We start from the raw sequence: 22,038 nt of genomic DNA, 5'->3' as shown, positions 1-22,038 counted from the left end.
AGATAAACCTCCTGAATTTCTTGTGTCATCATAGTATCACATAAATAAGATCCAGAAATCTCAAGCTTTGTTTAGAGATGACTTGCTAGAGATTCTATTAGGATTTTCCAGTCTAGGAAACAAAAGTAATATTTTTCCAAAGGTGTTCTTCCAGTTTATGGTTATGGGTATAATGTCCCAGCATCCATTAAATTTCACATGGATTGGTCACAGGGAAAACCTTGTTAAATACACCCTACACCGCCATTAGTAAGTTACTGAGTAAGCAGGGAGAAAGGTAACAAAAACAGACATAAAAATAAAAAGAAAAATAGCACAATAAATAGCCGTTATTTTACACACATGGAAAATACCTGAAGAATGAATGGCTTTGCTCCTTTTCTGCATCACTTCCATCAATGCACCCACAATTCCTGAAGTGGGGGCAGGTGTGGGTGGTGTGGACTCTTGGCCATCAGACACCTTGGAGAAGAAAATTAGCAAATTTCTATTATAAATCCTTAGCAAAGAATCTTTGTCTCCAGAATGCCTTATTTTCTTAGAATCAGGTCTTAAACTGAAAAGGCAAACAAGGAAATATGTAACCTTCTACAAGATTAACCATATTAAAAAGAAACGCACTGCTGTCTTTAAAGAATTATTCAAGAAATATTTCCTTTCCTTTGTAATGAGAAAGCCATCAATACATTTACAAAACAATTTAGATGGCAAGCCTTCTCCTGAATAATAATTGCTCTTGCAGATGGGCTACTTATGTTCATTCCAGCACATAAAATCTTAGATGATAAAACTAACTACTCTAAGATGAAATACTTCCACCTCTTCCAAACTATCTTCAGCGAAAAAAAAAACCAAAACCCAAAGACTTTCATTAACATTTGTTCCAGAACAATAGTTCATACAAAATTATCCCTGCTTCCAACATTCAAATGTTCAGAAGCAAAAAATTCAATTTAGAAAGTTTGCCGCTAAGTACACTTTGACTAAAATGGCACTTGTTTTTACATATCCATTTAGTTAATTTTGTCTCTGGGTTAACATTACCCATATAAATATAAAGGTATAATATTGGTATAATTAAAGATGTGATACCATAGCTATAGGAAATAATCAAACAAGTTTTTAAATATATGTATTTTTTGAAATTCTAAACCATTTCCCAAATAAAAATTATGAAGACAAACTTTAAAGAAAATAGCTTCAGGGCTTTGTATTTTTGCATGAGGTTCTCAAAGAAATACAACAGTAGTCAGGATTATCTTCAAACAATCTGATCGCACAAAGCAGAGAGCACAAAGAAGGAGCACAGCACTGTCACCAAACATATTTGTTTTAGTACTTACTTGGACAAGGTGCTATTTGAGGGACATAGATATGGAATTTAAAGTATATGAAAGTGAGTACTTATAGACCTCCTGCTATCCCTTAGTTAAATCTGCAGCTTCATTTTAGTCATATTCATCTCTGAATAAGCTGATGATATACACAGAAAATTTAAAGTAAGAGTCAGAGAAATTTTCAGACCACATGTGTAACATGGCAATAATTTCCTGATTATGTACTCTATTGTAATACCCTGAATACAATAAAAAGGAAAACAACCTGGCACGCCTATAATCCTAGCTACTTAGGAGGCAGAGATCAGGAGGATCGCAGTTTGAAGCCAGCCTGGGCAAATAGTTCTTGAGACCTTATCTCGAAAAAACCCATCTCTCTCTAGAGACAACCAATAAGTTGCTTATTTTAAGGGAAGAGAGAGGGTTCTAATGGGAAGTGGTGAGTAGGACAGTAAACTAAACTGTGGGCTAAGGTCTAAACTGTTGTCTTTTTCAACAACTTGAAAGCTAACAATGATTTTTACATTTTTTTAAAGTGGCAGAAAGACAATTAAAAGAAGAATATTTTGTAATACGAATATTCTATTAAATTCAAATTTCAGTGTCCAAAAACAAAACTTCATACAACACCATAATGCCCATTAATTTACGTATTGTCTATGGCTGCATTTGTGGTACAACAGAGTTGAACAGCTGTAATAAGAGCCCAACATAAGCTTAAATATTTACTATGTGATCCTTTATGGAACAAGTTTGTCAACTTTTATGAAATTAAATGATCTAAAAGATTTAATTAATCACCTTGTCCAATTCAAAGAATCCAAAATTATCTTGCCATCACTGTCAAAATTCTATTAGAACTCTTCTCTAAAGTTTTCTCTGATGTTTTTACTACTTTAAATTTGGGGATATGGAAATTTTAGAGAATGACTTAGTTTTCATAAGGTTACTGGCTTGAACTTGGATTCAAGCGGGGCTATTTTTAATTTCCCATAGTTTAATAAGGATTTTTCTTTTACTTTTTTTTTTTTGACAGTAGTTGGCACACAGTGAATGATCAATAAATATTTGTTAAGGTAAGCAGTCAAACTGGATTCTTAATTGTAATGTTCTATGGCTGAAAGAAATCTGATTAATACTAGACTTCAGGAGTTTTATTAAGCCAATTTTGTTTTTCTTTCTTTTACCGTTTTTACATTTACTTACATGTGTATACATTGTTTGGGTCACTTCCACCTTCCTCCTGCCCTTCCCTAAGTAGACTTTATTTAAAAGTAAGATCTAGTCAAGCATTAGTGGCTCAAGCCTGTAATCCTAGTTACAGGGGAGGCTGAGATGGGGAAGATCATAGTTCAAGGTCAGCCCAGGCAAATAGTTTGCAAGATCCCATCTCCAAAATAACTACAGCAAAATGAATTGGAAGTGGAAGTGTGGCTCAAGTGGTAGAGCACCTACTTTGCAAGCAAGAAGCCCTGAGTTCAAATTACAGTCCCATTAAAAGGAAAAAAAAAAAAAGAAAAAAAGGTCTAGAGCAATTGTGAATGAACATACTATATAAAAATTTTTTCATATTAAGTTCTAGAAAAGGCAAACCTATGGCAATCAAATCAGTGATTACTTGAAGATGAACAAACTGGGAAGAGACATAAGGTAACTTTCTGGAGTGACAGAATGTTCTGTCTAGAATGTTCTAGATTTTGATATAAAAGTGAGTTACAGTTATAGGCATTTATCAAAACTGAACTAATGGCAAGGTGCAGTGTTCACATCTATAATCCCAGCTACTTGGGAGGTAGAGATAGTGGGATTGTAGTTCAAGGCTAGACCAGGCAAAAAAGTTAGCAAAACCCTAACTCGAAGAACAAGCTGGGCATGGTGGCTTATACTTTTAATTCCAACTAGTTGGGAAGTAAAGGTAGAAGGATTGTGGTCTGAGGCTGGTCTGGGTAAAAAAGCGAGGCCCTATCTGAAAACTAATTAAGGCAAAAAGGGCTGGGGGCATGGCTTAAGTGGTAGAATGCCTGCCTAGAAAGTGTGTGGCCCTGAGTTCAAAACACCAACATCACAAAAAAAGAAAGAAACCCAAAACAATGAACTAAAATCTTGTGCATGTCACTTTAAAGATACTGAAAAATCCATAGGAATAAAAAACTGAATATAAATAGTGTAAGGAAAGATAAAAGAATAAATTTAAAAGGTGTCTTTCATATAAATTACTTCAAAACTCCATTGTGATAAATGATCTAAGATGAAAAGGACACATTACTTACTGACTTTAGTTGAATACCCTGTCGTATCTGGTCTAAAAGTGCATCCCTTCCAGAGCAGGACGCCGGCCGGCTGTTCTGTTCCACTTTTTTGAGCTGAGCACCCTCTCTGATTTGATCTAAAAGAGCTGCTTTGTTTCCTGCAGGAGTTGGAACTTGATGGTCCCCATCAGAAGAGAGGCCAGGGGGAGGTGGTGGTCCAGGTGGAGGTGGAGGTGGGGGTGGTGGGGGTGGTGCCACTGACCCTGTCCCTGACAGAGGTGGAGGTGGTGGTGGAGGCCCTGAAGGTGCAGAAGAGGGAAGGGCTGGAGGTGGAGGAGGGTACATCCTATTTGGCGGAGGTGGGGGGGCACCCACACCTGGCCTGGAAGGAGGCGGTGGAGGTGGTGCAGCTGTGGGGGCTCTGGAGGGTGGTGGGGGAGGAGCACCTCTTCCTCTGGCAGGAGGAGGAGGAGGGCCTGAGCTGTGCGGAGGGGGAGGAGGTGGTGGAGGCCCTCCCCTAGATGGCGGTGGAGGTGGTGGTGCTGAAATAAGAGAGAAAAAAAAAGTATGTTTTTTTCTTTTCCTCCATAAACATACTAACAAGGCAATTCATTTTAAAATGTATGAAACCAAAATAACACCAAGAAAAAAAGGTTTCATGCTTGCATTTTATTTTACATCATATCTTAGCACAAAGGTTCTCTTATGAATTTATTCTGAAAGACTCAGCTGAAAGATCATCTTCAGGTTGTTTTCTGAAAAATATTCACTAAAACAGAATTTAAACTTACAGAAATTATTTCCAGTTTTGTAGGTAGACGGCATAGTTTCCTACATTTTATAAAACAAAAACAAAACAAAAAAAACCCACCTCACCTTAAAAGGAATAAAATGGTATCATCTGATTTCATTTGGGACTACCATGAGGATCATGGTACACAAATTTGCAATCATATATAATTATAAACATTGAATGAAGCATGCAGAAAGATCACAACTCACACAGATATTGTCTCCTGGTATATAAACTATTCAAGGAAAAAATGCATAGTTGAAAGCAGCAGAGTTACCCTACAGATATGATGCCTGCAGGGCATCACACTGGGGCATGTCTATGGTTTACACTCACGTATATTACAGGTCTGGCTGTTAAAGCTAAGGTTTACCCAGTTTTCTAACTGGACCCAAAGCAAGGATAAAATTAAACTTTGCTAAAAGCAGAGTCCTTTTCTAACACATTTTCAATTGATGGACAAATAAGGGACAAAATGGCATATATGTATTATGTACACTCCTGGAATAAGACAATACATCAAACCCTTCAGGCAGGTACAAAATTTCATTTTAATCAGTTTTAGATCTCTCTGGTGGTACTGGGCGTCACAGTTGCTAGGCGGTGCTTTACCACTTGAGCCATACTGCCAGCCCTTTCTGTTTTTGGGTTATTTTTGAGATGGGATCCACTTTACGCCTGTGCTGGCCTGGACCATGATCCTATTTATGGTTTCCATGTAGTTGGGATGACAGGTGCTTTTCTGAGATGGGGTCTTGTGAACTTTTTGTACAGCTGGACTCAAACCACTATCCTCATGATCTCTGCCTCCTGAGTAGCAAGGATTATAGGCTTGAGCCATCATGCCCAGCTTTAGGTTTATATTTCAAATAGCAATAATAGTTACACAGACTGCCATTTTTATGATTGCAAATCTGTTTTTCAAGAGGAAAAGGACCCAGACTTTCATTACATGAGATACTGAATAATCAATTATTTCTTCTGGTTTCACCAAGAACTTTGGAGTAAAGTGCTTTTGAATTTACAGTAAGTCCATTTACTGGGGTAATTCAGGTTCCTGCTAACACTCACTCAAGAAGACCCTAAAATCATTGCCCAGAGAGCCTTAACTTAAAATGAACAAATTACCAGCTGCACCCCAATCTAAGTGTAGCATAAATTCACTACTTCTATTTTCTTGAAAGTGACAACAAACTTCCCTAAATTTTCTTAAAAGAAAACATCCACTACCAACTTCCAATTTAGTCTATATTTTATCTACATAAAAAGCAAAATATGCAAAAAAAACCATGCTATGTTCCCAGGTAAAAATGTGAAAGAATGAAAACAGGATAGAAAAGATCAGATGTATACTGTTAATTAGATTTACATACATAAAAAATGCCAGTGACACCACTGACCGGTATGAGAAACTCTGATAAAATTTTCCAAACTCTCAAGAGTCACCACAGACACCAGAATCAGAATGGCGATAGTATTTTTTACAAAGCAAGCATGAAATAATATTTACAACAAATGAAAACTGTTACTGTCCAAAGTTTAATCTAGAAGATTAAATCTTACAGAAATAAAACCTTGGCACACTAGAAGGCTGACATACTTAAAAATAAGCATTATTTCAGATCAGTATTAAGAACACGAGTAGAGTGCTGGGCATAGTGGTAACATGTCTATAATCTCAGCACTCAGAACAATGCAAAGAATCATGAGCTTGAGGTCAGTCTGAACTACAAAGAAAGACCTTGTTTTGAAAAACCTAAAAGCACTAGTAGCTAACTCTCTAAACAGCTATAGGAATTATAAGCAGAAATTATAAAATAACGTAACTTAAAAAAATACAGTATTATAGGATTCAGAAAACATTAAAGAACTGATCTCATCCACTCTCATCAAGATAAAACAAACAGAAAAATTTTACCTAATACAAATTTAAACTTTCGGGAATACTGGCAAGACCCTGAGTGGGCTTTTATAAAATTTTGTGTTTTTGTTAGTGTTTCCTCCCTGACCCAAGTTTATATGAAAACGTAAATTTGTTTTGTACAGGTTATTGAAAAAAATGTAAGTATAAAAAGCAATCATAAAATAATAACTATAATTAGCAGTGATTAAAAAGTAGAAGTACTGTGAGCAAGAGAATTTCAATAAATTAAACTCTAGACAATTTATTAAGCACTGACTCATACAGAAAAAAAATTTTTTATTTTATTTTATTTTTTATTTACAGCATCTATATACCCAAACCATGAGTTTGAGTGCAGGACCAAAAACCTCATTGCATGTTATCTTTGGAGTCAGGACATATGAGTGCTAACTCTTCTAAAAAGTCAACCCAGCACTGCATGCATAATTTAGAGCACAGACTCGAAACAATATTCCGTATACATACCACTCCACTGTGATGGACCTATAGAACGATGATGAGTTAATGAACTTTAAACAATTTCACATGCACAAAAAGGTATGTGGGAAATCACAAGGCTATTTGTTTTTATAAATCTGATTATATGACTTTACAAAATAAATGTCAAGACGTGATTCAGTAGGTTTTATACAGCATATTTTCTAGATGCCTCCTTTTCTATTTTATTTTTTCCATACTTTTGAATACTTTTATTATGTGTTCTCTGCCTACAAAAGATTTTAATAAATTATTAGTCTGCTATTTTATTTTTCCTTTCAAAAAAATCTGTCTTACATAAAATCATTCTTTGTTGTCTTATCAGACTCACGCTGAAAGTTAGGTTTCTGAATGTAATACAATTTTTTTACCCTTATACTCTGTTCCCAAAGCAAGTTTTCCAATCAGAAAAAGTTATTTTTCTGATTTTGGAGTTATTCAATCATTGAAAGAGCTTGCCTAATTCAGTGCATTTAAAGCAAGGTAAAACAAAGTAATAATAAAGTTTAAAAAAAAAAAAACCTCAACCCACTTTTGGTTACAGATATTAAGGTAAAAAGGCAACAGTATGGATGGTGCAATAATGTCAACAGTAACTTGTAAATTCAAAGACCCTGAGTGTCACTAGTATTATGGTATAATGGGTGGTAAGAGCAGAGAAAAGGAGCATGGAGGAACACTGTTATTAAGGTTCTCCAGGACCTCCACATCTGCAGATTAAAGTGACTGTGACTGGTTCAAGAGCATTTAAAAACAGTGCTGTGCCAAGATGTGTTTTTAAAAATCCACGGAATTTTAAAAGGAATTTGTGTGCAAAATAAAATAAATTAGCATCATGCAACAGTAATATAACCTTATACTTGTTTATGTATCTGTTTCCATAGCAGACTGTTAGTCTTCAAGGGCACAAGCCATATCTAAATATTTTGAGATCAGTGCTGCAATAATAATGCTTACTGAATATATGAATGAATGAATCACAATCAATCAGCAGTAGTGAAAAAGACAAAGATAAGTCAAATATCTACTTTAAAATGACAATCAAATTAAGAATACTTTGTGTGGTGCTTTTGCTCTGCTATACTGTTATGAATATTTAAAAAATAAGAAGAACATCAGTCCCAAATGAATAATATGCAGAGATGACTAATGGACTGAAAAAAATTTTTGTCTGCTAATTTTATCTTTTTAAATAAATTTTTTATTAGGAAATATTCATTATGCAGGGGGATTCATAGTAACAATTCCAATTAGATTTATATTGTACACTATTTACATTACCCCCCCATCTCTTCCCCTCAGCCCCCTCCCACCCCACTTAAAACATTTGCAAAAGTTCACTTAGTTCTGTTTCATATAGGTATTTGAAGTCCATCAACCATATACCATCACTTTAATTCTCCTTCCTTCACCCTCCACCTTCCAACTAGTACCACTCCCAACACACACACTTTGCCTATTTTTCAATGCTGGAGGCATTACAGACTGAAAAATTTAGGAGTCACTTTATTGTCATAATTATGAAGACACAACTAAATCACAAGGTACTTTAAATGAAATATCAAATCTTAAAAGGCTGCAAATCATTTGTGCTTTCATCCCAAAGCAAATTTTATGCTTTATCCAAAAATAAGTTTGCATTTCAAAATTAATAAAAACTAGTAAAGGTGTACATTATTTATATTGTGAAAATGCTTATATTACCAATTATACAGTTGTTATATTTAAATTACTATTTCTGAGTTATAATGAAAATGACTTGGTTTCTAGGATTAAGTGGAATATGTAGGGAACTAAAACTTTTTGTTCTAAAACAGACTAGATGGAAGATTTAAAATGAATTTTCATGAATTTAATATAAAACTTTTTAAAACAATGAAAGCAATAAATAAAATCAAGTTTTTTAAGTTATACCAAAATAATTATAGACAGAGCATGCTGCACCAAGTGAGTTCTCCATATGTTCAAGCATTCTGCATAGGTTAGGAATTGAATGAATGCATGTAGGTGTCTGCCATGCAAATGATCTTAGGGATGGGTATAACTCAGTGGTAGAAGGCTTGCCTAGAATCCACAAGGTCCTCGGTTCTATCCCCAGTATCATGAAATAAATAAGTAAAAATAAACAATAAAGGAAAAATTTGAAAAAACCAAAACATAAGCAAAATGTCTGAACAGAATAAAAGTTACCTTGCCTTCGCAGTTCATTTTTAACAGCTTCAACACCTCCTGTTTTTTCAATAAAGTCATATATAACTTTTGATGTTTCTCTGTCTTTAAGTTGGGCCTCTGAGATTCCACACATATCAAAAAGATTCTTCAATTCTGGATCCAAATTATTTAGCTATAACAGATAAAATAACTAGTTATAAAAATCTGTTCCAATCATGATAGCATCTAATACTCATATGTGTTCTTATGAAATTAAGTTTCTAAACTTTTTAAATGGTTACATTATTTAAATGCAAGCACTAAATTTTCTTATAAAAAGCCTGAACAGACCAAAGAGAGATTTTCTATTTTATCTCATCTCTTCCTCCCATCTTCAAAGAGAGAACCTTATTTAGACTTCTATTAACCTATTCATATCTCAGGTATCTCCTATGTTTATTCTACTTTGCTTAAATAAGATTTAGTTGTAATCATGAATGAATGCACACACAAAAAAAAATCAATTCAAAAATTTGAGGGCAAGTCTATTACTCCAAGTGTCTTGTATATCAGCCAACAGAAAGATGTATACAATATGCTTTATTATAATATAACCAAAAGGATTGTTAATGCCAATCACAAATATATTTGTCCTCAAAATAATTATCCAAACCCTGGTTAAGTCAGCAGTTTCACTTACCTTACTCTCAGAGTATCCTAAAATAGTGAACAATTAAAGTACCAAAAAATAATAATAGGCAAGTATGATATATTTGGTGTACTGTAAGAACTCTGTAAATGCCACAATGTACCCCACACAGCACAACAATAGAAAAATAATAACAATAGGAAGAGAAACTCTAGATAATACTACACACCTAGATATTCAGAAATTGACTATACTACTTTTAATTAAATTATTACTTAGCAAAAATAATTTTCTTCTTTTGGCTTTCAAAGCATGAGAGATCATTGACTACATACAGTCAAAGAATACAAAACCTTGTCTTTAAAATGACAGAATAATACTATGGTCTTAAACTTCAAATATGCATAAATATAAGCACATTCATATACACTCTAGGATCCCCAAAATGAGTAATAAAAAAAAAAAATGTAAAGATAAGCCATTAAATTCCTCCATACTTTGGGTAATAATGAACATAACATGAAAATATACTTACATCAAAGCCTGTATTTGGATCCCAACCAACATGTCCAATGTGCCTAAAGTACAGAGTAGAAAATAATAGAATAATAATATCCATTTGGGGCATTTAAAAAAACATAGTATGCATAAAACCCAGTTTATCCTTTAAGATTTGGACCTGAATAGTTCTCGTAACACATTGTGAGAAAACATATATATAGATAAGGGGTAAGGAGACCAGAATTCTAGCACTAGACCTGCTACTAACTGAATCTCAACATTTTTTGCACAATCTCTCTAAACATCTAGCTCTTTTAACTGTCAAGTTAGGAGAAGAATACTAGGTGTTATTTTGAAGAGGACAGGAGCTTTACAATAAGATAATGAAATAATGCATATGAAAAAATTTAAAATATATGAATCCCACAGGCTTTTGTTTTTTGCCTCTAGACAATGCCTGTATACAATTTCCAAATATTATTTTTATATTCAAAAATTATTTTAATAAACAATTTTATCTAATTTTTCTTTTCTAATGGAAGGAAACCGTAAGATTTACAGAACAAGCTGGGCATGACTGCACACACTTATGATTCCAGCGGTAGGAAGCTGAGGAAGGAGGATCGAGAGTTTGGTGCTAGCCTCAGCTACACAGCAAGACCCTCTCTCAAAAAACCAAGATTTATAGAACATCCACTGAGCAACTGCCTTAAAAAACAAAACAAAAACTCCACCAAAATCTATAGCCTTTTAAAAAGTGATAAATGTATACATGCATTTCCAAAAAGAAAGTAAAATTTTCTAAAAAATCAAAAATCAAGGACAGCAATGAATAAATTAAAAGTGAAAATAAGGAGCTGGATGGAGGCATGTGGCTCAAGTGGTAGCGCTCCTACCTAGCAAGCACACAGCCCTGAGTTTAAATCTCAGTAACCCCAAAAAAAGATAAGGCCACATGCAAAGGCACATGCCTGAAATCCTACCTACTTGGGAGGATGAAGCAGGAAGATAGGAAGTTAAGAGGCCAACCTGGGTAATATAGCAAGACCAGTCTCCAAAAACAAAAACAAAACCAGGTAAAGACTTAAGTACAAGAGAACTGTCTTACTGGAAATTGCTTGGTGTTCCAATATCTGCCTTGGTTAATCTCTTCTTTTTAGCTTTTCCTTTCTTCTTTTCTTTGGTATGGGAGATATTATTGACTTGTGGACCATAAAATCTATTTGTTGTAATTTCTGGATTTTTTATGTCAACTGTAGCCATGGGTAGATTAGGACCTAAAAATAAGGCCAAAATGGTGTGAAAGGGATGAAAGGGATTATAATTTAAGAAAACAATTACTGACAATCATAACTTATGATTTAAATGCTGTCTTTTAAAAGTCACTTCATTATTATAAATTTTAATTTAAGCCTACAAATTCATGTTTTATAAAGTAGTATCTAAATTTCTAAAGACTACAATAAATTTTAAATACCTTAGTGCAGAGGCATTATTTCAAATCAAACTTTTATTTCTATAACATTAAATCTCATGAAGCATATAAATGTCTATACAATTAATTAATCTCATCCCTTGAATTTTGACTATAATAGCCTCTAACACAACACAGTGCTTATTGATAAAATGGTGCATTACAACACATAGCAACAAGGATAAAGAACTGTCTGCTTTGTTTTGACTTTAACAAAGCAATCTAGTCTTATCTCTTTGTTTCAACTTTATTAGTCCATGAATCAGAAAGTACTTACAAAAATATTACTACCATTTTTTCCAAAACTGCTAGATTTAAGTCCACTAATATATTCTTCATAAGTATATATACAGAGTTATACAATTAAAAAACTTAGTATGGAAAAATTCTTAAAATACTCTTCTGCAAGGATCAATGGTACAAATATCTTGGACACCTTCAAATATTATCAACAGCATTTTCAGGAGTGACATTAAATGATGTAGCATACAACTTGACTTATAATTTCCCCAAACATTCTTGATCTTAAAGGCATGAAAGTCTCAATGCAATATATTCAATTACAATTTTCTTAGAAATTGAACTAATGATCAATACATGTTTATTAAACATTCCATTTTAATATGTAATTCTCTGACAAAACCTCCTCCCAGACCAAGTTCCTCAGATTACATTAATGACAAGTTTCAAAATGTATATGAAATACAATCACCACTTATTTATAGGTAAGGAGTTTTAACACAGGAAGTTGAGACTGCCATCTAGAAAGGCTTGCTTGCCAAGGTGCTCCTTACTTGGCATCTGGCCCACTCTTCCTTAATAGGGTGGGTGTACTGTGCCTAAACTGTGAGCAGAATACCTGCTTTCTTTGTGGGAGTCTGGATCATGGTATGCTGGGCAGAAGATACCTATGCAAAAACCCTGGGCACTGAATCTCAAGAAGCAAAGGTTAGTTGAGCAGTATAGGATGACCTGAAAGTTTGATGGATAGCAGATAAAGATGCAGATTTTTAAAACTGTTCATGTATCAGATTTCAGCATTTGCTGTAATTCTACAAAATATAGAACTTATTCAGACCACCCAAAGTTTGAGGTTTAGAGGGGTGAAATGAGGACACACTTGTATCTAGGGACCTCTTTTTACTTTTCTTTCTTCTGTTTCTGCTCTTTCTCTTTTTACAGCTTTACCAATCATTATCAGCAACATTACAATAAGATGCTACAAATTATTATTTATTCTCTGACCATTATATTTAATAGAACTTAATAATTATCACAGTTCAGTGTTCTTTTTATTCATGTCATCTTTCATGAAATAGGTATTCAAAGAGCAACTAAAAGCAATGACCACTTGCCATTAAAAAATAAAAACAAAAAACTACTCATAGTTTTTAAGAAGAAACAACAAAAATATTTTATGCTGCTTTAGCTTATATAAAAGCAATCAACTATCCTACGAATGCCCAAAGTGGTAAAATTGGGCAAAATTAAGTTTAATAGTTAAAATTATTCAAATTAGTACAATCTTTTCTAAAAAATAAGTGAACATCCTCATAAGCTGATTCATAGCTCACTAGCAAAGGTAACTTGGCTGTCAAGAATGAAGAGAAACAAAATACAAGTGGTATGTGGAATGAACAATAATGTAAATCATACTGTAGTCAGACTGTGTCTCTTCCTCCAAAACTAAAAATGGATATATTCTTATGCATTTTCCAAGCAATTATAAAGGCCTTTCATGATCTCTGTAGTCTTTACAGATCAATTAACTTACTTAAATAGGTCACATATATATTATACATAGGTTATATAAGTTTAAAATAGTTCTAAAGCCTATTTATGTGTTCCAAAAGTGACACAGTAGGAAAAAGATAACTCATATAAGGCAGAGTCACCTTAAACTTTAGACAAGATCTGGTACTAGAGATATTCAAGTCATTTATAGCAAAGCTGCATTTAATTATTCCATTTATGAAATTAAACATTCTAAGATGATATTCTTAAATAATGGAGGGGACTTTCTTTTTAAAAACTATAGTCAAATGATAAATTAGGACAACAGTTATAGGAAAAGGTTTTAAAATACTCCTGTGAACAGCAGACATTTCTAGTTAATTTTATATATATTTTTAAATTTTACATTTACTTACATGTGTATATACTGTTTTGTCCCCCTCCCCTGCCAATACAGGCAGAACCTGTTCAACCCTCTTGTTCTTTGATTCTAGTTAATTTAAATCTAAAACAACAAATTCAAGTTTTGCTTTAATTACACTAAAAGCACAGAACTCTGAACAAGGTGAGTTGAGACCTCTGACCTCAAGTTGCCATAGAAGTGAGAACAAATCATTGAAAAACATGTAAGCTAAAATGTCAGACTGATCAATAAAGAAACTAGAATTAGTGAAGAAACAAAACTGCATTTTATGAATATATGTAACTTGTACATAAAGTGTCTTTTTAATAGTTCAATTTGAAAAGGTCTGGTAAACTGAAATCTAAATGAGGATCTGAGATAAGGTAACTGCATGGATACTGCAGACATGGGTACGGTGCCCACTGCCATCTAGTGGTGGTGACCCACATGCAGTAAAATAGTAAAGTCTCAAAAACAGTGGTCTCCACAGAGGTAGGGCAAGACTTGCTGGAGAGCAAGAGCAAGAAAAAAGTATTAAAACTTCTATTAATACTTATTTACTTCATTATTTATTATGTATGTAATACTGACTTTATATATTTTTATAAATAGGAAGTATAAAAATATTGGCCATTGTACTTTGCACTTTAATACTATCTAAAAAAAAAAAAAACTACTTATTTAAAGAAAAGTCTGGGACCACTACATCAAAGGATTAAAACTATAAAACTAAAGATTTGAAACCAAATGCAAAGGCTCTTGCATTAGAGCAGAGCAGACAGCAGGATGTAAGAGCCTGGTGACCTGTGGACTGTCTAATGCTCCAGGCTCCCCACGTCAAGATCCTTAGCAAGGATCAACATCATGAGCTGCAAAAACATTTCAAGATGGATGAGTACTCTGACTAAGAGGCTCGAGTGGGAGGAGCACTACATTCAGTGTGCTTCTGAATGACCAGGCCGCACATCCTCAGTTGGAACTTGAGGTGAGTCTCTAATGCTCTAATGCAGCAGGGAAGGTAAAGCATGAGACACCCAACCAATGTGTACCTTATAGTGAACATCTGAAAGTCATTCCACTGCTATGTGCAGCTACAATTAGTTCTAAACACACCTTCATTTTAAAGGGGGCGTCACATAACCTAACAGGTGTTAAGTATCTTCAAGTAAGAAAAAAAATAAATGTTCAAGGAAGAAATGAACAAATACACTAGATAAACCTTAATACCTATAGGAAAGATTTTTAAGACAAAGTGTATGGTTTCAAAACTTGACCAGTTTGTGAGTACAGAATTAAGTACTAGTCACCTTTACCCTATGTATTTTTCCTTCAAGTGAGGAAAATCAAAACAAGGAACAGTATGTTTCCTAAGTCTCACCTGTCATTCACTAATTTAAAATACGAACACAAGAAACCATAGTATTTGATCACAGCTACTAAATACCAGGTATTAATGTATGGTACACGCTTTTATAAGAATTAAACTGTAATTTAAAATCTGTTTAGTCAATAATTATAAAATCTTACCATTTGGGGGGTCTCGTCTTTTCTCTGTTAGAAAATAAATTAGAATATTATTAGACCTGTACAGAATACAGCATTAACATAAAAAATTAATTTACTTAAACTCTACCTTACTGCTAAGTTGGTATGCAGATGGTTAAGGAAGGTCTTTCTGAAGAACTGACATTTAAGCACATATCTACACATAAAGTGAGGAAGGGCCTGTTTCAAAGGCCTAGGTCAAGGATTACAGATTTTATTCTGTACATTACAGGAAGCTCTCAGGGCAAGTGACATGATCTACTCTATGTTTAAAAGTTTATTCTGATTACTGTGTGGAAAAGAGATAGCAGCAGGGAGACTATCTAAGGAACTAGGATGGTAGTCCAGATGACATGAATGTGACTTAGATTAGGCTAATAGCAGCAGAGTGGCTAGAAATGATCAGATGTAGAACATACTTAGGATTATGTGGGACCATGGTGAACCTAAGTGACAAGGTGGAGCAGATGCCTTTTACTGAGACAGCAAAGAGGAGCAGACCAGTAGGATCGGGTCTTCTGAGTAGAGGGGAGAGGGTTTGGGATTCCAATAAGGGACACAGATCATGCTCAGACACATTAAGTCTGAAGGCTATTCTCACATCTATCTTGAGATAGTCTGACGGTCAGAAGAGAGGTAAGTGTTAAAAGACAGAATTTTGGGAATCATTAGTGTATCAAGCTCTGCAACAGACTAGAAAAATACTGAAAAGCTACAGCCAATTAAGGAGGAGAAAAAAATCAGAATCAATTCTTTGCAGTAATACTTTTACATGGCAGGTTTACTCAGAGGAATACATTATTTTAACTTTAAAAAAGTTCAAAGGGCTGTGATGAGTGTGGCTCAAGTGTACAGCACCTGCCTAGCACGCACAAGGCCCTAAGTTCAAACCCCAGTACCACTCAAAAAGAAAAAGGAAAAAAAATGAAAGTGGTTGAAGAACTTTAAACAAATAAACTTACCAGATTTTCTAATAAAATTAGAAATTTTAAGAGAAAATTAGAAATTATAAGAGAAATACCCATAAATAACTAATGTAATAATTAGTTTCTAAATAACCAAAAATCAATAGGAGTTAATTGGTGGAAAATTTAAAAATCCTAGTAATGGGAAATATAAATTTATGGCTCCATCTAGTGATCTGAGGACTTTCTGAAACTAAGTAAACAAGTTCCTCCCTGTGTCAATACCCAATTTTTAAGGAGATGTTACATATATAGAGAAAATATTTCTTAAGTTGGTGGGTGACACAACATAGAAATAAACTGAGATAAATAAAAAAGTTCAGAGAGTAAACTCTAAGGAACAATTACTTATAGGACATAATGCTCTTTTAAGAGCCATTCATGTGAAAAAGAGGGAGATTTGTTTGAACAAAACATAACGTTAACTAATGTTGTGAAGCATCTGTGAGAAACATTAACAGAACAGTGTTTATTCAAAATTTAGGGATGCTTTAGTAGGAAAGGACTAAGCAGACTACATTTGAAGTATTAAGCTTCAATCTTAACACAGTATTTTGACAAACACTGATGGATGCAGAGCACAGTACTCAGAATGATTATAGTTTATAAACTATTATCAGAGGAATATTTCAAGACACTGTTAGACTAAAGAAGAGAAAGCATTTAAGAGACTGTAGTAGGGGGCTCCAAGCTATACCAAGGAAAAGAAAATAGACTCATCGCCACACAAATTGGAGCATGTGTGCCTAACATAAAAAAAGGTGAAGATGGAGTCTGACTCAGCATGAAGAGCTACCCAACAATGACTCCCTAATCACAATTTTTTTTTTTTTAAAGAATACACACCAGACAGCCCCTTGCCTAGCACCACAGAATGGTACTAAAAAATACACACTGAAATGTGATTTCTAAGTTGAGGTTTCTGTATCATAGCATTAAATACTTTCTGGCATCAACTGATACTGTTCTTGGCCCCCAAAAGCAGTAAAATGCATCAAGTCCCTAATAATTCTATTCATGCATCGCAAGTAGAATAAAATAAGATGGCAATAAAGTGAGGCAACAACCTGGTTCACTTTGTTTCCATTTTTACCTTACCTCCCTCTTGGAACCCGCTAAACAATAAAGATGTATGAGATGGAACCTGTGCTTTGCCACTGCTATTTACAGATCCAGTGTCTTCCTCTGTCTTGGTTTATTATCTCTTATCAGTAAAAAGACTGAATACAATGGTCTTCAAACTGGGGTAAAGTGTACCTCTGGAAGTACAGAAAATCTTTTCAAAAAGTTTAAGGGTAGGGCAAGTTTTGAGGGATACGTTGCCAGTCTCCCATGAGACCCTCCTAAAACTGACTGCTTAAGATGATGATCTTGGAGAGGTTCACCTTTCCTAATAATCTCTACTTTACAGAGCAAGATCAAGTACATTTGTCAAACTATAGCTCTATGCCAATAAACTTTCAAATTCTACACTATCCTGAATCATTTTCTAATTGTTTTATGTATGTGCAGTTATTTCATGTACTACAATAAGTTCCTTATAGTTTTACAATATACATGAGGGTCAAAAAAGAGATAAGGTCATGTTTATAGACATTGCTTGCATATGTGCCTATTTGTTTCTAAGCTTGCCTAAAGTATTTGTTTACAAAGGATAAAGTCATTTAAGAAATTTTAGTCACAAACAATGCCAATGATAAAGGAAATTTAAGAATCAGTATACACGCAATTTTATCAACAAAGATGGTTACTGGAATAAGTTCTTCAGTAAGCTGAAAAAATAGGTTCTCAATACAAATATTATTTCTTTTGAGGTAAGGATCACCAAACATTTTTTGGAAAGGACTAGATAGTAAATATTTTAGGCTTTGAGGGTCATATGGTCTCTGTTGTTAACTATTCAATCATGTTGTGGCAAAAAAGTAGCTACAGATAATATATAAATCAATGAAGAGAGCTGGGCTTCAAAAACATTTTATATACAATCACAGCCAATGAACCACATCTGTCCCATTAGCTGGAGTTTGCTGGCCTATTTTATGCACAAAAAGGAAAAAGGGAGGAGAGGGAGGTTACCAGACTTCCTTTGTCGCCGGCCCAACAGGTCTGTAACTGCTTTTCGGAATTTTTTTGCTTCCTCTTCATTGGCAAAATTAAGAGCAACTTGACAAGTCTGAAATATTTTCATCAAAAGAGAAACAACAAAATGCATGAATTTAGCAATGTGTAACAAAAATTATGATGACCAATACGAGTACATTTCTAAAGGAGAAAAGGCTGACTTTCCTAACAGACAAGAAAATATTTCATGATCTGAATAACTTAAGGAGGCAAAAAACATGGAGAAGGTAAAGCAGAAGATTACTATTAGAAAAGTTACCTAATAATAGAAACATGAATAATAAACCAAATACTTTATCTTCAGCCAAAAATCAAATAGTAAGCTGGGTTTGACCTTTCAATGTGGCTCTATAAATAAATTTGGAATAGAAAAGGTAATCAATGAAAAAGTAAACACAGCAATAAAGGAAAATATGACTTACATCTCCAGCAAATGTATGAAAATATCCTCTAGGACTATTATATACAAAGTTATTGTATAGCTCTTGTTCCCACAATAGTTTCCCATCCTAGAAGAAAAAAAATTCAAATAAGAGCTAATAAAAAATCTCAAGGAATAAAACAAAACAGATGACTCATATTAAGAGAACTGTTTATATTAACACAAATTATTATACCAGATATATTATATATATGTAATTATACAATATCACATAATTTAATCATGATTTAATAGCTAAACGGTAAACACTGGATAATGTTTCTTTCATAAAGCCTATGTAGCAAGTGAGCTTAATTCAGTAGACTAATGTAATTTCATTGGTTTAGCATCTCCAAGTACAGTTACTTGGCCAAATACATAACTGGGGTAATTACTAAATTATCAGTGTTACATAGGAGTAGGATATGCACTGATTATCAATGCATATATCCATCAGTAACATTCAGGCTATGTAGTATCAAACATTGAAGGAATATTTCATGCTTTTTTCCCACGGATGTGGGAGGACTGAGTATCTTCCCCTTACTGCTCATTAACAACTTTCAAATTCTTAATTTTTCCAGAGTGACCTCCTAATTAGATACTTGGTAAGTACTATCAGTCATGCTGCAGAAAGAGACTAATGACTAAAATGCCTCAAAAGGTTAAACTACAGAAAAGTCATATACATGAGTGCCATTATCTATAGCCATAGTATAAGAAATATATTTAATCTTTGTATTAAAGGTGGCTAATTATGAGTGGTCAGCAATGGTTATGTTCAACTGGAACTAAGTGGTTAGGGAAACATAATCATTGCCTTATCCTGAAATGCAAGATTTTACCTAAACCACAAATTTAAGCTATGCAAAATACACTATACGTACATTATGGCTATTACAATGTAATTCCTTTATTTCTAATGGAGCAGAGTGTTATTCTATTTCTAAATGGTGCTTCTCACATTAAGGAATTTAAAGGTTTCTTTCAAAATATGGATGTGTTCCCCATCTCCCAGAACTACTACCATAGTAAAGCCACTGTTAGTAATATAAGCATGCCACACCTCTCAGTTGTCTTAGGGTAGGCGGAAGGAAATTAAGAAGCACCAATTTAGAAAATAAAATAACTTAGATATCATTTAATCTCAATGAAACACTTTGTAACAGGCCCACAGTTATCCCATTTTACAAATAAAGAAGTTGCAACCCACGTAAAAATGGTTGACTATGACCTATCAGATCCCATTAGTGCCAAGTTCAATGCCAGTTTTCATTTTTTGTAATTAATTTCTGATTACACTTATTGCCACACATAAAATGTTAACCATGGAAGCCTACCTACAAAAAGATTTTAAAAGATATAATGGAGACTTCACATTAGCAAAATGATAATTACTTTTATGGCAACTATAAGAGATGAATATTTTACAAAGGGCATCCAATCTCTAACAAGGTGGATTTATAACTGAGCAAGGGACATGAAGCTATAAAAATCTAAAGAGCACAACAAAAAAATGGATAGAAAATACACTTTTGGGGGCAGGGGGGAGAAATAAACCAAGCCTTGTATGCACATATGAATAATAAAAGAAAAGTGAAAAAAAAAAAAAAAAAGAAAATATACTTTTATAGATAATCTACGTTTTAAACCTGGGCTAAAGTAAATAATGGTACAAAGTTAAAATATTCTTTTGCTGTTCCTTGAAAGGACTAATATATGCTACTCTATATAGGCAAGATGGATAGAAAAGTATTAGTAAGAAAAGAGAATGTGGGGAACATTTAAATCAAAAGGCATAATTAAATATATTTCTTTAGTGAATAATAGCAGAGAAGAGATAAGATACAGAACTACATTCTAAGACATTCTATGGATATTTAAAACCCAGGCTCATACTGAACTTGATATATATTGTCAAGCATACTCATGAAAAGTTTAATTTACAAGTTAAGTACAATAACTAACTGATAAAACAATAATTATAACACTATAGAAAAAGTTATCCAGAACTTATGAACAGTTTATTTCAGAAATTTTCTATTTAATATTTTGCAATCATGGCTGACCACAGATAACAAAAACCACAGAAAGCAAAACTGGAGTAGGTAAGAGGAGACTACAGTATTCTTGTTTGGGCGTAGTATATATTCTCATATGATACCAATATCCATACTTCAATATCCAAAACCAAGCTTCACTTTTCTGATACTCATTTTAAATATGACACACAGGATAAACACATATTAAATTATAAATGAGGTAGAAAACCTAACCACCTGTAGTTTAGAATGAAAGCACAAAAAAAAAAACTCACCTTAATGTCAAATATTCTTAAAAAATAAGATCTCTGTGGATTGTCCTTAACAAGACAAGCAACACCACTGCATTTCTTTGACCACATACAGTTCCGATCTGCTGCATATAACTGTACCACCGCAGAAGACATAGTCTGCAAAACACAGTTTATAACCATCAGCTTCAAAATAACTCTCAGATGTCCTTTGCCCATGCTAAATCTGAACTGCAATTTTTAGAGACACCAAACAGGACCACCCACCTAAGCTACTCCTGAACTACTGGATCCCAGAAACAGAAAATAATAATTTATTGGTATTTTAAGCCGCTACTTTTTGAAATAACAAATAACAATTATATAATAATAACTATTGAAAACATTCATTGATGCTTATAATGTGTCAGGAAATATGCTAAGCACCTATAAATATAACCCCATTTAATTGTTATTGCTATGACAACCTCACTTTATACTCGAGAAACAACTGGATAAATAATTTGCCCGATATCACACAGTAAGTGCTAGAGTTGAAATTCCAATCCAGGCAATTTGTGACTTTAGACCTTGTATTTTTATTCCTTACATTATACTGTACTCCTATAAAGTGAACATTTTAGCAATGCAGTAGTTGTATTAGTAAAAGATGACTTCTAGCTGGGTGCTAGTGGCTCATGCCTATAATCCTAGCTACTCAGGAGTCAGAAATCAGGAGAATCATGGTTTAAAGCCAGCCCAGGCAAACAGAGACCCTATCTCCAAAAAACCCATCACAAAAAAGAGCTGGTGGAGTGGTTCAAGGTGTAAAAAAAGTTAACTTCTATAAGTACTTTATAGAGTAGGAACTAAGTCAAACTTGAAAGCAAGGTTGGTGGATAGTAATGATTAGTGCTACATGCTTTAAACATTATCAAGATAGATTATATCTCCTTTTAAAAAGATGATAAAAATGTGGAAAAAAGATCTCGCTCAAGTGAATACATGGTTCAAAAACCATG

General features: G+C 33.8%; 1 protein-coding gene across 1 annotated transcript in view; it reads right to left on the bottom strand.

Annotated features, from left to right (window-relative positions):
• Positions 1-22,038, bottom strand: part of Wasl (WASP like actin nucleation promoting factor) — a 60,119-nt gene that overhangs the window by 6,842 nt on the left and 31,239 nt on the right. The window contains exons 2-10 of the mRNA XM_074064157.1: positions 21,062-21,196; positions 18,746-18,832; positions 18,279-18,375; positions 15,220-15,243; positions 11,190-11,358; positions 10,116-10,158; positions 8,971-9,124; positions 3,608-4,128; positions 354-462 (exon numbers count right to left, since the gene is read on the bottom strand). Coding sequence (XP_073920258.1) covers positions 354-462; positions 3,608-4,128; positions 8,971-9,124; positions 10,116-10,158; positions 11,190-11,358; positions 15,220-15,243; positions 18,279-18,375; positions 18,746-18,832; positions 21,062-21,196 — 1,339 coding nt within the window. The remainder of the gene's footprint in view (positions 1-353; positions 463-3,607; positions 4,129-8,970; positions 9,125-10,115; positions 10,159-11,189; positions 11,359-15,219; positions 15,244-18,278; positions 18,376-18,745; positions 18,833-21,061; positions 21,197-22,038) is intronic.

Source organism: Castor canadensis, chromosome 2, assembly GCF_047511655.1.
Source record: "Castor canadensis chromosome 2, mCasCan1.hap1v2, whole genome shotgun sequence".
Taxonomy (NCBI): Eukaryota; Metazoa; Chordata; class Mammalia; order Rodentia; family Castoridae; genus Castor; species Castor canadensis.
This window is presented reverse-complemented; position numbering and strand designations above follow the sequence as displayed.